The 15,290-nt window shown below is 47.3% G+C and overlaps 1 protein-coding gene across 3 annotated transcripts in view; it reads right to left on the reverse strand.

Annotated features, from left to right (window-relative positions):
• The window catches only part of MAF (MAF bZIP transcription factor), a 362,091-nt gene extending 347,546 nt beyond the window's left edge, over positions 1-14,545 (reverse strand). Inside the window, exons 1-3 of one of the 3 annotated variants that reach the window (XM_067020403.1) lie at positions 13,920-14,545; positions 12,588-13,744; positions 404-464 (exon numbers count right to left, since the gene is read on the reverse strand). In XM_067020403.1, the coding sequence (XP_066876504.1) occupies positions 431-464; positions 12,588-13,705 (1,152 nt within the window). In that variant the 5' untranslated portion in view covers positions 13,706-13,744; positions 13,920-14,545 and the 3' untranslated portion in view covers positions 404-430. Of the gene's footprint in view, positions 1-403; positions 465-12,587; positions 13,876-13,919 lie in introns of those variants that run through there. The other 2 variants (XM_067020402.1, XM_067020404.1) reach the window with 2 other exon arrangements.
• Positions 14,546-15,290: the final 745 nt, after the last annotated feature.

Consider the following 15,290-nt stretch of genomic DNA (forward strand, 5'->3'; position numbering starts at 1 on the left):
CTGGAAATTTGGAATGTTTATGAGGCCCCGGGGGAGACAGCCGATGGCCACGGATGCTAATTGCACAGATTCACCCAAATTGTCTGACATTCAAGTGGAAAGATGAGTCGACAGACTCATGCTCGTTAAGGCTAAAGATCTGAGGTCTACTCGGACTGGATTAGTACTCTGTACACCACACCTACGTCATGAAATCAATATAAAAATGCATGCATGCTGGTCTCACACACAATGCATCTGGTATCACCGTTTATGTACACGTGAGACCCCAATACTAAAACTACTAAAGCAGGAGACGTTCGCACCTCGAAAATGATTGGCATTCCTCACTTGCTTTGCTTGCTGTCTCCCTCATGGAAAATGCACTAAAACAAGCACATGCAAATCAGAAATCAAGATGTACCTCTTTGACTTCAGGCAACAGGATTTTTCACATCACTGATGCAGAGGATTCCCTTGGGTACCTGATTTAGTAAATATATTAAAATAAACAAAGGCTCATTAATAACCACGAAGAGGGCTTTAGAAGGACAGTATGTTCAAGGCAGCCTAACTACCCATGAATAGGGCAGAATGTGACCAAAAGAAGAGTGATTTAGGTCCATTCGCTTTGGCATCCTGGTCTCGGCCCCGCCAGAGGAAGGGTTCACATGGAAGAGAATGGCGTGGAAGGCCTCATCAACAGCCCCCCTCCACTCCTGCTCTGGTCCTGCGGGGTTGAGACACTGATGCCCACTGGCCTGGCAGCCTAGGTCAGCTTTAAAGCTGCCCTCAGTTCAGAGAACCAAGTGATCCTGGGCTCACGGTGGAGGAGGATGCGAACGGTCTCTGATGGGTGTCTCTCAAGTGTTCAAAGACTGCCCTTCCCCAGGGAACCAAAACCAAACACTGGCTCTTTACTAGGGCCTGTTTCTCTTCCATCTTCCCCCCTCCTCCTCCACTGCCCTGGTCTATTCTGCTGGTACTGCGGACCTTAATTGCAGATGTTCTCTTAACAAATAGAACCATTTAGAGACCACTCTTTTATTTATTAACTTCCTCTCTGTTTAAATTAGTAGCAGAGAACGCTTAGAACAGTAATATGAAAATGAGATTGCTTTAAAAAAAAAAAAAAGGCTTTTTGCTTCACAGTGAATAACAAAGCACAGTAATTCAAAGTAGTTAGCTTTCTATGGTTCAAAAACCCCTTATTGCTATTAGCTATACTAATGTAAGTGGCAAAATAATTATCATTTACTGTACGGAGTCCAATATTTTCCAGACAGCAGTTTAATAACAAAGTAGACCTGTCATTTCTCCCTCTAGTTAGCCATACTCTACAAGTTCAGACTGTCAAAATATATTTAAAATCTAATTTAAGAAATTCAACATGGTTACAGTAAATCTGGGTACAATAACTGTGGTAAACCAGTAAGTCAATCTAATTTTTTTTCCAACGTGGAGATTCAGTTATTCTTCTTTAATCTGCCCCACTTTTATATGAATTACTTCACAACTGGTGTGAAAAAAATACATACAACGCATACACCCGCTGAAATCTGTAGGCTGCTGTAACTGACAGACTCTTTTACTTAAATTTTCATTTAGCGTAACTCTATAATTTTCCCAATGCCCTTTATCTAAATAGTCTGACTATGCATTAAAATACTCATATAAACAAAGTTGTATTCGTATGTGTCAGAGCTGCCCCAAATACATCCTGGGCTTTCATCCACATTTCACGTTAGAAATGCTTTTAAAACGTTACGGCACAAAATACTCTTTTTCACGTCAGAGTATACACTAATCTTTTGCCAAATAAATTATTTCTATGCCAAAAAAAAAAAAAAAAAAGAAAAAAGAAACCTGGAAGTGTTATCTGTGATATCAATTGTTCTCCATTTCAAGTTCAAATGGCTAATCTCAAACAAACAAACAAACAAAACAAAACAAGAAAACTTCCCATATAAAGTCACTTAAAAAAAAAATCTTTAGGAACAACAGATTCTTTTAGAAATGCTAGTGAAGAGTTTAAAAGCTTAAGAGATTGTGGAGGGAATATTTTTGTAATTCCTTTGGGGCAGTGCAGACGTATGTTAAGCTTCTGCAAGGAATATGTACATGAGACCATAGACTTGTGAGGCATTTTTCAATTTTAGAACAATATTACAAAGCAATAATTGAACAGACACTTTGCAAAATGCCCCTTTGCCTTCCTGACCAGCTCACTCATAGCCTCTGTTATTCTTGGAGAAAAAGAATCGGACCTCATTAAATGCGTATTTGGAATCTTGCCTGAAATCTCATAAAGTAGATGTCCTTTTGAGATCATTGGTGTCCTTTTCCTCAAGATGACCTCTATTCTCTGGCCACCTGGGGGAACCCATCCCGTTATCAAGGCATTTACTTTCAAAAGCTGGGGGAGAGAGAGATTCTGTTTGCACACCTGAATAGGGTCCAAAAGCCATTGCCGTTTTCTGTTCTCATCACCTTCACCCAGGCTAGTCACTGGGGAAGGGTGGAGGGCAAAGGGGTCTCACAGGGGAGCAGGAGAGGAGATTTTCCATCCTGATCACAGTGGTGTCGTTGAAGCCAGCCGCCTGCCAGCACAGAGCCTTGACCAGTGGAATCTATTTACCTAACCATTAAATAGCACTTTTTAAATAGCGTAGGAATGTGCAGTGATATTCCAAGGAAGATCTTAAAGGTCTCACTACCCGTACAATGCAGGGAATTAACACGGACAGTGCACCCTGAGAACATACAGATGGTCAGCATGCACCTCTGCGATGCTCTGAGTCACGCCAAGTCCAGTGAAGGTTTTATGGGCAGATCATCATTCTAAGACAGACCGACCATTCAGGCTGGTTTGGCTCCCGCCTACCAACACATAGAGTAGACCAAAGAGCTCTGCTGTGTGATCATGTCTGTGTCCTAATGTGGAAACTATAGATTTATCATTTAATAGCTTCCCCCCTACAGTGTGTTAGAGTTCCATAAATAGATTAGATAGATAAATGGCAGATGAAAGAATATGTTGGATTCATTGCCTGAAAACAGACTCAACTATCATCTTTTAACAGATTTCATCTGAGAATGACGACTGCAGGTTTCCCCCATTCTAAGAAAAAAGATTTCAGTAGAATCTGACAGTGTAAAAGTGTGTCAGATGCTGAGATCATTGCTTTTGTTTCAACATATTTAGCTGCACATTTATGAATCCTTCCTTAAGCAAAGAAAAAGGAAAAAGGGGGGGCGGATTTATTTAAGAAGGTGCAGTGACGCTAAACTACTTCACACTCAAGGATCCAAAAAACTGAAGGTCCCTATAAGAAAAAAACCTACATGGAAGGTCTCCTTTCTGAAATTAGTTGCTTTACAGTTTCTCCTCTTTAGACAGTTTCTGAGTGCCTGAGATTTGACAGCAACTGTGTTAAATCTGGGAATGCAAACAGGCCCCTCTTGCTGGAGCTGTGGGTGAAATCCTAATAAAGTTTTCTTGAGTGGCTTTCCTCTACAACAAACATCAAACTCTATCAAGGAAAACCCCAACCGTATGGAGATTTCTAGAAAGATTTTAAAACAGTCTATCTGGATTTCCTTCTTTTTCTTTTGCCTCTTCACTGTCTCTAACCAGAGCAGGAAAAAAAAAAATCTAGATCTGGAAATGGGCCGGAAAATTAATAGAGTAAAAATCAAATGATCTGGAGCGGATGTTCTTATTTGCAGAAGGTTCCTGGGGTAGCTGGAAGGTGGGATGGGGGGGGGTGTCCCAAGGTGAAAGGCAGAGCCTTTTAGGGCTGAACCCCACTCCCTCCTTCCGTGCGCCCACCCCAGAGCGCAGCAGAGCAGGTATTTTCAATGTCCCCAAGGGCGCCACTGTGGCCAGGGCAGTCCTCTTGGAAGACTTAAACCAAATCCCAAAGCAAATCCAAGTACCCAGCTGGGTCACGGGCACCGGGTGGGCACGGGTAACTCGGAGGGGAGCTGCTCTGCCAGCGTCCTGAGCCTGCTGGTCCCCCGGGGCGCAGCCCAGGGCCTGGGTCACACGGGGACTTCTCTAGGCCTCAGGCAGCCGCCGGACCCAACCCCGCGGGCTCTGCTTCCTGTCCTTCTGCACTCGATGCAGTGGCCAGGGGACCCTGAGGATGTGGAGTGCACCTGGCCAGGCCTGTGATGCCCGGAGTGAACGGCCCCGCAGAACAAATGCAGACCGGGAGGGGGTTGGGCGGGGTGGAGGGTGCAGGGGATGTGTGGGGAGAGGGGATGCGCGTACACTGGGAGACGGGACCTCAGCACCCTCCCTGCCTTCAACCTCTTCATTCCAGGCTTCAAAGCCCTTGGCGTGCGAAGCTCCAGCTGGCCTTAGACACACCAGAGCCACTTCCCAGCTCTTCTCCGCATGCCCGCCTGCGTCTGCACTGGACCTGCCCCAGAAGTGACTTAATGGGTCCAGGGGCTCAGCTTAGGTGACTGCCTTCTGGTACAAGGCAGCGATTTCTGAGTCTCTCTGATGGCCCTGGTGACTAGGCATGGGGGTTAGAGGTGCCAGAAATTATAGAGAGGACACTGGTATGAGACCGGGACCAGGTGGTAAGGGGCCAAAGCCCTGGAGCTAAGGACATCGCTATTGCCTTTAGGGATCACAGGGATTTCAGGGTCTGCCAGAGGCCTGTCAGTCATCCTGCAAACACATCTGGCCTGGTGGGAAGCTAGGGCCCTGGGAATGACCTAGAGTTGACCCCTGGCAACTGGGGGTCATAAGCCAAGGTCCGGCTCTTGTTAGTAATCCTCCCCCAGCCCCTGCACACCAGCCGCTACCTGCCCTGTGCTCCTCTGGGCCTCGTTTGGGATTGCCTATTTTTCTGGGATCCTCAGGCCTGCTTTCCTTCTGGAAAATCCCCCAAAGGAGACCAGAAACCCACTTCTACAGGCTTCCAGAAGTGGATGAAGTCATGCAGAACCAGGACAAATTTTGGTTGCAAAAGGGAACTCGGCACCGCCGACCGGAGTTTTCAGCCCAGGATTCCCTTCACAACCATCCTTTTTGGGGATCCTCTCAGGATAGCGGTTACCACGCCTCCTCTCCCAGTTCTATAAGGTTTCATGGCCTCTCCTATTTCCTAACCGAAAGAACCAACCACAAGGAAAAACCATTCTTTGGCATTTTAGCTTGGAAACGCTCAAAGTGGGTGATCAGAATATTTAGAATAAATTCAGAATCCAAATCTCCAGCGTGTAACTCACACCCAGGCCTGGGCTGGGTGGAGGCCAAGGGGGCGTGTGGGGAGGTGAGCACAGAACTATTTCCTCTCCTCCTCCTCCTCTCCCAAACCTCCAAAGACACCCCTCCCTCATCCTCCCTTCTTGAATGAGTGCCCCTTTCTAATCGTAACTAAAGATCCAAGAATCTGTGGAGAAGGGAGGAATGTGATTTTGCAATCCGAAGTCCTAATTATAGGAAAAAATTGTTACTTGACAAAAAGAAAGGAAAAGAAAATGAATTGTGTTGAACAGGGAAGAGGTGCTTAGCAGATAACTATGATCTGGGTAGAGAACTGTGCGTTCCAATCATAGCCTCTCTGTGGAAAATGCATTTTGTGAATTTCTTAAAACTGTCCAACTCTGATGCACATTCATAGAAAGGTCTGATTTCTGTGTGCCGTTGATGTGTTCTTTCTACATCGGCCTTGTTACATTGGGCAAACTTAGGGTAAACACACAAAGGGCTTTCAAATGTAAACAATAAAAACGGTCACGACGCCATCAAACCTACTGCGGTGACCACAGAAAAATGGGCACAACACATCCAATGTCTCAAATGTCCCCACTGTAAAATCACAGACTGAAATATTTATAAATGCCCCCAAATTAAGACATGGGCAATTTCCTCGGAGCTCTCAATTGGAGTTCGATCTCTAAAATTTTCAAAACAGAAACACACGTGAACATATAGGAAAGAAACGGACAGCTGAACCTGGTTTGCACCTGTGTGCAAACGTGTACACTGGGTGACTCTTGCCTTCCAAGTCCGCGTCACCGTTCTCTCTGGCTTGCCTCATTTCTCACCTCCCACAGATGCTACAAGGAATGGAGAGCCTGGGGTTTTGCTACGCCTTCGTGCCAAGCAATTTGATTTGCTTTGTTTTTTGTTTTGTCCCTCTCTAAAGGGTAAAGATGTTCCCACATTGTTGCAGGACTGTACTTCTTTATGCCCCGGCAATCATGAGACAGCCTGGGAGACTGAAATTCTCTCACCCTGTCCCCTACCCCCGCTGGAGAAAAAAAAATGCCAGACAGAGCTGGGTTTGTTCAAGAGCCGGGGTAGAGCCAGGCTTGGAGAGAATTTCCCTTTTCTGGGGCTGTGTGATGTCTAGATTTTGAAAATTTATATCAAAAGTGAGAAAAGCAGTGTTATCAGAAGGTGGGTGAAGGCTCCTGCTCTGTTTTTAAACAGATGCAAAAACAAACAAACTCATCCTGATTCAGTGGGCTGGAGGGCTGGACCACCTCCCTTATGGCTACTGTCTGCCCAGCCTTGGACTTGGGACATCTTTTAAATTTAGGATGGGCCCAGAGTGAGAACAAACTAGGTTTCTCTTATTTTTCTCTGGACAACAAGGGAGGCACCGACCCCAAATTATTCATTCAGCCTCCTGATTAATAATCAGAAGTGGTGAAAAGGACAGCCTCTCACGTGAGGTAGATATCTCTTCCCCAAAAATGAAGACGTTTCTTCAAGAAGAGGGACAAAATTTTAAAATAAATCAAACGAAAGTAAATCGCAGTGGGGAGCCTCGCAGACAGTCAGTGTGAAGCGGGTGAATCTGGCTTCCTAGCCTCTCTGATCCCATGTTTATACGAGAAGTAAGCCCCACAGCTTGGCTGTTTTACTGGCACGGAAATCAGACGGCTAAAGGTTGTCACTCATGGACCTCAGTCTTCCAACCTATCTCCGTTAGTCTTTAACTACCGACAGGCAAAAAATTGAGATACCTGTGTGGCCAGCAGACTTTTAAATACATTGATTGGCCTCGAACACCAGAGGAGTACATTTGATTAAGCCAAGGGTGAATACGGAAGTAGGTTGGTCTGAACCAAAAACAAAGACAACAGCAAAAACCTTCCAAATACTGTACTCAGGAACCTCTGAATGTGTCAGAAGCCACTTCAGTCATTTCAGACAAGGACACACTGGGAACGTGGCTACTGAGACAGCTGCGCCCCACGTTTGCAAGTGTGCTTACCATTTGCCTCCTGTACAGTGTTTAACCTTAAAGCTGGTGGTTTGGCAAGGGGAGGTCCTATTTATGAGCAGAAGCGTCTTGAATCAACGTTACTAAATAAAAACTACCGGGGTAAAGGTGTAAGGGGGAAAAGATCAGAGAGCCTTAGGGTCCTGCATTCAGTAATAAATAGAGCACCCCCCATTGGAATGGCCTCTGTTGAGAGCCCAGGTGGTTATGGCATGAAGGCAGATAAATATGATTATCTACACATCATTTCCTCACTGAGATCAGGAAGTAGAACCTCTGCCTATTCGATGTCATTCTATTAATGTGTCAGATACATTGTAAAAAATTATTACTCGGTTTTGGAAAAAAAGAAAACATGGGAGGTGACTCTGTGGATGCCTGAGAGCAGAGAAGGGGCAGGAAAAAGAAAGCACACGGAGGGGGTGTAGTTAACTAACATTGGTTTCACTTACGGCTCTGTCTGATGAATGACCACGTTTGACATCACTGATTAATACAATACTATCCGGAGCCCAAGAGACAGTCAGGGCGCTCGGCTCTCCTAAAGCTTCTGCCCGTGGCATCTGCTTGGGGAGGGGGGGGGGGTCAATTATTTATTTATTTTTCTTCTTAGTAAAATTATCTGCCAGAGAAACCAGGAAGCGTGAAAAAGTACTGTTTAGAGTGTGCATGTCTACATAGGCTTTAAAAATGCTAGCTGTTAACCTTCTGTACACTTCCCTTCATATCAACGCCTGTATCTTGTAAATTTCGGTGGATTTTTTTTTTTTTTTTTAAACCAATATTACAGGTTGAAAACAATCGCACCTATTCAGTCTGGCGCATCGTAAAGTCAGAAACACCAGCGCGCTTTTCTGTGGGTCTGCATGGCCCTCAGACAGGAGGCACGGTTAATTAGCATGGAGCTTCTACATTTAATAGCTTTCATCTCTTAACACATTTATTTTTTAAAAAAGGAAACTAAACAGAAGCCTGGGGTAGGCTGTTTTCCATGACTGCTGATAGTAATAAAAATAAGAAAAATACAGTTCTCACGTAAATTTCGTTTTGTGGATAAACGGGTAGGCACATGATGCTGTGGGGCTTCCAAAATGTGGTGTATCCCACCCATGCCTCCAACCTGTGAGTGGGCTCAGTTCTGTACTTGGAATGAAAGGAATTTTAACACTATTTAGACAAAGACTCAAATGCAGTGTGAAGGGAAAGCTAGATTTCCTTACATGATTAAAAAAAAACAATGTAGAGACTTATTTGTAGTAAGGGCACTCAGGCAGGATTTCTTTGTTAAAAAAAAAAAAAAAAGCATGCATTTGTGTTCACCACTCTCATTACATTTCAAAGTTTTTAGTTATGGTTATTTCTGAAAGTGCCTTTCATTAGGAGTCAGCCTTCTCTTAAAGGCAGCCGCCTAAACCCCACTTTTTTTACCAGTACCTCTTTATTTGGCTTTTTCATGTTTGGGGCAAAAACCTGCTTATTATATTAAACTGCCTTGTAGGGGCCTATCAAAATGCTTAATTGTTGGACCACTGTATTTTTTTCCCAAGAGGCATTCCTCATGAGGTAACTGCAATCACTCCATCCAGGTCACTGTTATTTTGAAAATGTTTGCCTAAAATTTCGTGTCGGATGCTGGGCTTCCTGTATAAGCGGTATCTCCATCTCTGCTTCTACAGGGGGAGACTGCAAAACGCCGCGTTGGGATCAGACCAAAACAACAAAACAAAACAAGAACTCCGAAACAGAGAAGAACAGCTAACTTCAAGCACGTGGAGGTAGGTTTACTACTAAGACTTGTGTTAAAGCAAAATAAAGTGTGGATCCAGGGGCCCTATCCACTGTCTTCATGCTCTGTGAGAAATGGTAGGAAGGCTGATACACGGGCCAGAACTCATCAGCGCCAAGCACAACCTGTTTTCCTCAAAATCAGGCCTTCGTTCAGAGTTGCAATATTATTATTATTATTTTTTTTTTGAAGAACAGAAAACAAAATAAAACAAAAGTCACCGTGTTTGGCTCTATTTTCAAAACAGTGTTGGCTTTGTCTAACATTCTATTAGCCATCTAGGGGAAGCTGCTGAAGAATGCAGACTGCATGAATTTGTAACATTACTTGCATGAATTTGTGTCATTTTAAAATAGGTCAATGCTGTTAGTGAAGGTAGCTCCAGACTTCCCAACGGATCTTTTAAGTGAGCCTGTACACGTAGCCTGTGTTGGGGTAAATACCGATAAATCAAAGCACAGTCTTTACTCCAACCAGGCATTATTTTTTGCTTGTATTCCAGGAGCTAAGGTGCTCTGAAATCATTACCAGCTCATCTACGTAGAGAAGCCCTCAGCTAAATATTCACAGGGAAATATGATTTAATAACACAGTTTAAACCCAGATACGTACTTGGACTTCTGTGAGAGGTGGATTTTTCTTTTTCCTATTTAAGACAAATGACCTTCAAAGTTAAGAAACAAGCAAACAACTGTAATTTGTCCAAAGTGTTGATGTGAAATCCTGTCAGGCCTTGCTAACAAGAAAATCATGGCATGTAAGGGAAGAAGGAAAAATAATCAATATGAGCCAAAAGGCAAGAATTGTTTATCTTTACCATTGAATGCGTATGTGCCCAAGCCACCTCTGCCAATGCCTTCTCTGCTGGGCTCGTTTCCCTCTAGATGGGTGTGTGGTGGGATGAGAAGCTCAGGGCCAGGCTCAGAAGGCCCTGCTCTCCGGTTGGGATTTTTTGTTTGTTTGTTTCCACCAGGGCAATGATGTCTCTACTTATTTGGAAACTGAAAACTTTGGGGGGGGGGCATTTTGAGAGATTGTAACTTACATTTATATTAAATATTACTAATTATTGGAAGGGACTGGCTTTCCACCTCACAAAACAGCCTACGTTTCACTCTGAATTATTGCCTCATTACTTCTCCATTAATCCTTCCTCTGGAGAAAAGGATGCCTTTTACACTTCTAACACAGTGTTGGGCCCAGTTAAACTGTACACTAAGAAACTGAGTACAGAATCAAAAAAAAAAAACGCAGTTTATTATTGTAGATTATTCTTTCTCTTGATATAACCAGAATTGAAAATGAAAGAAAAGCACATAGGAACATCACGCGTGGTTAGTTAGTAACTCAAGATATAAAACAATTTTGCACAGCAAAATATGTAAAAGAAAAGTAACTGACAAGATTTTTTTATATTTATTGTGGTAAGATTTACTTTTCATTTTGTTTTTAAAGACAGGATGTCAGTCCCTGAAAATAACATTTACTGATTATTGCCTTTAAAACGGTGGATTTTTTTCAGTTACAGAAAATCCAGTTCTGCACCACAATACAACTGTAAAAAAACTGCATCATCTTAAAACTGTGCAGTAATGCCATTTTTTATAACTGCATAAATTTATTAGCGTTCTAAACAGTTTTGCAAATTTTTTTGTATTATATGCTTGCAGGTTATATCTTAGTGCAATTCAGTCCCAAATACTTTAATTTTGAAAAAAAAACATACATTTTGAATGTAAAATACCCCTACAGATATAAACAGGGGTGCTTCCCCTTTTAATACTTTGGTTTTCAATACAGTCAGTGGTATAGCAAAGACTCCACATACCCAACTTATATTTAAGTTGCAAGCACATGCTGTATAAGCTACTTTTTTTTAAACAGTCCCCTTGCAAACTCTACCCCCCTTAACATCACAACAGTAAACAATTTAGTGCATCAATCTTTTAAAAAATCTACAGCTAAACAGACCTAACTCTTTCAAATTTATCTATAACATTCCTTTATCTGTAGCATACATTTTAACTGGGCTAACAGATTATAAAAACTAGAATTAAATTATATACTAGAAACCCATAGCATTCCACATTTGACAATGACCAAAAGCCAAAAAAAAAAAAAAAAACGGAAAAAGAAAAAGAAAACAAACCAAAAAAATAACGGGGCAGATTTCTTTCTTTAAAAAATAAATTTTAGACTGCTTTCGGCAACAGCACAATTTTAGTCCCCCCAACGGGGCAGTCATTCTTATTAAAAAGAAAGCATTAAGAGTTCTTTACTGTTGGCCGTGTTAAATTTTTTAACCCATTCTGGCATCTTTAACAAGGAATCCCTTCAGTGCATTTACAATGGGAGGCTGAAGTTCTGAGTAACTCAAAGCAGTTTTGGAGCAGATGCAAACTTTCATGAGAAGAAGGCTCTACGGTTGCACTTTTTTTTTTGTTCTGAACTCAAAAAACTCATGAGGCAATAAAACAAAAGTATGAATGCCAATGCCATAAGTCTTCCAACGTCCATTTCCAAGCCAAAAGGAAAAAAAAAGAAAAAATAATTATACCATACATGTCCAGCATGCAGGCTTTTTTTTTTTATTAATATATTGTCTCTTTTCCATAAAGTCTTTGAAACAGTTATAGTTCATTGTTGCTAAGACAAAGTAGCAAGCATAATAATGCATGAGATGAGAATGAGTTTTTTAAATGGCAGACTAAACTCTCAGATTTGGCATCGTAAGGACCAAAACTCACGAGTCACACCCAGAAGGTCGATGCAGGCTTGACTGTGGCAGGTTCATGAGGATTTTCCCCTCTATTTTAGCATAACAACGCTCAAAACAACCCGATGGAACTCAGCACGCTGCAAGTGTATAACATTTCACATTTTTTTTTTTTCCTTTGCAAGCTCAATCTCATATGAAGAACTCAGGAGGAGAAAAAAAAACTTAGCTTTTTTTTTTTCTTTTTTTTCTTTTATCTCAGAGGAGATGGGTGGAGAGGGAGTGAGGGTGGAGTGTGGGGAGGAAAAAAAAGGGGGTAACACAGCAAGCTCCAAAAACTCAAATTAAAAAAAAAATCCAAACAAAACAAAAACACACACACAGAAAATGAACACCAGCTCATGAACTGAAGAAAAAAAAATATGTGAATGATGCAGGCTTCAAAGGTGAGCATGAGGGACTCTGCCGAGATCGCTGAACATTGAGCACGTTGGGGGGGGGGGAGTGTTAAAAAAAAAAAAAACAAACAAACAAGCTAGCGAGTTATGGAGAATTTCAGATTGGCAATGCATGAGCCAGACAACCTGCCCCTCCCCGACTTCAAAACAGCCGTCGCCACCACCACCAACTCGGAGCACGGTGTGTGCGTGTGTGTGTGCGTGTGTGTGCGCGTGTGTGTGCGTGTGTGTGTGCGTGTGCTCAGGGGGCAACTGGTGGGGGGGGCAAGCTCGGGAGGGGAGGGGGCGAGGCGGTGGCGAGCAAGGCTCTGGAAGTGGCAAGCCCACACCCGAGTCGGACCCCCACGGAGCACTTATCAAGGTGGCTAGCTGGGATCGCGTGTCAGACTCACATGAAAAACTCGGGAGAGGACGGGTTGTCGCTGCTCGAGCCGTTTTCTCGGAAGCCGCTGCTCACCAGCTTCTCGTATTTCTCCTTGTACGCGTCCCTCTCGCGCACCAGCCTGGAGATCTCCTGCTTGAGGTGGTCGACCTGCTGCAGCAGCTGGTTCTTCTCGGACTCCAGGACGTGCCTCTGCTGCACCCTCTTGAAGCGGCAGGACTGGGCATAGCCGCGGTTTTTCAGGGTCCGCCTCTTCTGCTTCAGCCGGATCACCTCCTCCTTGCTGACCCCGCGCAGCTGCCGGTTCAGCTCGCGCACCGACATGGTCACCAGCTGCTCGTCGGAGAAGCGGTCGTCGAAGTGCAGGCCGCCGGCGGCGTGGTGCGGGTGCAGGGCGCCCCCCGCCCCCGCCGCGCCCCCGCCGCCGCCGCCGCCGCCGCCTCCGCCGCCGCCGGCGCTGGCCGGGCCGCCGCCGCCCGAGCCGCCCGCGCCACCGGCCGAGGCGGACGCGCTGCCCGCGGCGCCGGGCGCGCCGGCCGTCGGGTGATGGTGGTGGCCGGCGGCGTGGTGGTGGTGGTGGTGGTGGTAGTGCGGGCCCGCGCCGCTCTGCGCGGCGGCCGCGGCGATCACGGCGGACACCACGGCGGCGGCGGGGCCCATCTCCTCGCCGCTGCCGCCCAGGGAGGCGCCAGCGCCGGCTCCGGCCGCCGAGGCCAGCTGCTGCGCCCCGCGCGCGTAGCCATCGAAGCCGCCCTGGAGCTGGTGGCTGTTGCTGATGAGCGCCTCGACCGCGTCCTCGGGGCTGAAGCCCAGCGCCTCGGGGTTCAGCTGCTGCGGGTAGCCGGTCATCCAGTAGTAGTCTTCCAGGTGCGTCTTCTGCTCGCTGCCCGAGCCCGGGCTGGGCGCCGAGAAGCTGGGGGAAGGGGGCACCGAGCTGCACGGCGTGCTCATGGGGGTGGAGGACAGCGAGCCCCCGGCGATGAGACGGCCACACTGGCTGATGATGCGGTCGGTCTCCACCGGTTCCTTTTTCACTTCAAACTTCATCAGATCGAAGTCATTAACATATTCCATGGCCAGGGGACTGGTGGGCAGGTCGGAGTTGCTCATTGCCAGTTCTGATGCCATTCTCCTGCCGCCGCCGCCGCCGCCGCTCCGCCAGATGGGCTGCAGGAGAGGGGCCAGCGGGCTGTGCTGGGTGGCCAGCGGGTGAGCCAGCTTGCCGGGCTGGGGCGCTTCTAGCTCGCGCGGCGGTGGCTGGCCCGAAACCTCCGAGCGCGCACACACCCCCCCCCCGCCCTGCCCGCGCCCCCCGCGCCCGCCCTCCCTCCCCGCTGCTCACGCCAATGTGCTTGCTCGATCGCCCCGGCCCCTCCTCGCCTGCTCGCCTCCTAGCGCGCCGAGCCGGCGGCTTCAGGCTCGGGAAGGTCCTCTGCGGGCTGCGGTGGCGGCGGCGGCGAAGCCAGAAGAGCCCGGCTGGGTGCGCGGCGTCCCCCGCTCGCCGCTCCGCTGCGCGTTTTGCATAAGGAGTGCTCGCCTCGTCGGCCCGGGCTGCAGGCGGGGCGCGCGCGGCGGCCGCTCGGGGCTGGAGGCGCGGCGGGCCGCTGTCCGGGCGGCGCGGGCCTTGGCACGGGGGAGTTAACACTTCATGCTTCTCGCCTCCTCTTCTGCCTGGCTCTTTTTTTTTTTTTTTCTTTCCTCTCTCTCTCTCTCTCTCTCAACCTCTCAGTCTTCCTCCCTCCGTGCAAAGTGCAAGACAGAGGTGCAGCCGGGCTGGAGGAAAGGGAGGGGGGAGCGGAGTTCTTTCTTGCCTTTTTTTTTTTTTTTTTTTAAAGCGAAATAGCGAAGTCCTGGGGAAAGGCGAGGCGGAGAGCAAAAGGGGAGAGGCCGAGCCGACGAGCAGCCCGAGCTACAGCTCGAAGATGAAAAAAAGATTTTAAAGCCTCTGATCCAGCAAGAAGAGTTTAAAGCAATTGCTGAGTTTTATAGCACTTGTGACGTCAGGCCCAAAAGGGAAATTGACTGGTACTCCGGACCAATGGGAGGCGGCGAAGCGGCCGCGATTAGCATAATACAGAAACAAGGAAACTTTTCCGAGCTGTCAATCAGGGCCCAATCAGCTGACTGTCAGCTGGGACTGGCAGTCTTAACCCTTCCTGCGCCGCAGCCTGCTCCGGAGGTTGCTAAGCCGGGCGCAAAGTTTGGTGCAAGAGGGGAAGGAGTTTTCCCGGGGGACTGCGGGAACCCGGGTGGACTGGCAGGACGGTTGGCTTTACTTCGGAGCGAGAAAGGCCTGCCTTCCGGAGCCCCAACTCGCCCGCCACTCGCTCGGCCGGGATTGGCCCCCGCCCCCCCCCCGCCCCCCCCCATCCCCAGGGTCGAGAATTCGCCGGGTAGCTTTTTCTCCTTGCTCCACCTTCGGCACCCAGGTGTCCGCCCGGGGGACCTTCCTTCCCCCGAGCCTGGCAGTGCCCGGAGCTCAAACTTGGCCCAAACTCTTTGTCCCTCTCCCCGGTGCCCGCGCGCGGGTGTGCAGGGTTCCAGACGGCGCGGAGGACGTCGCCCCGCCGCGCGCCTGCCGGGGCGGTTTGGAGTCGGCGGAAAGAGAAAGCGCGCTTATATCACCTTCTTTCAAAGAAGGTGAAATAAGTTGTTCAGGAGCCATTCTGCGCGGGGGCTGGCTGCCCGCTGGCGTCGCGTGCCCTTGCGGGGG

The sequence above is a fragment of the Kogia breviceps genome, chromosome 18, assembly GCF_026419965.1.
Source record: "Kogia breviceps isolate mKogBre1 chromosome 18, mKogBre1 haplotype 1, whole genome shotgun sequence".
NCBI lineage: Eukaryota > Metazoa > Chordata > Mammalia > Artiodactyla > Physeteridae > Kogia > Kogia breviceps.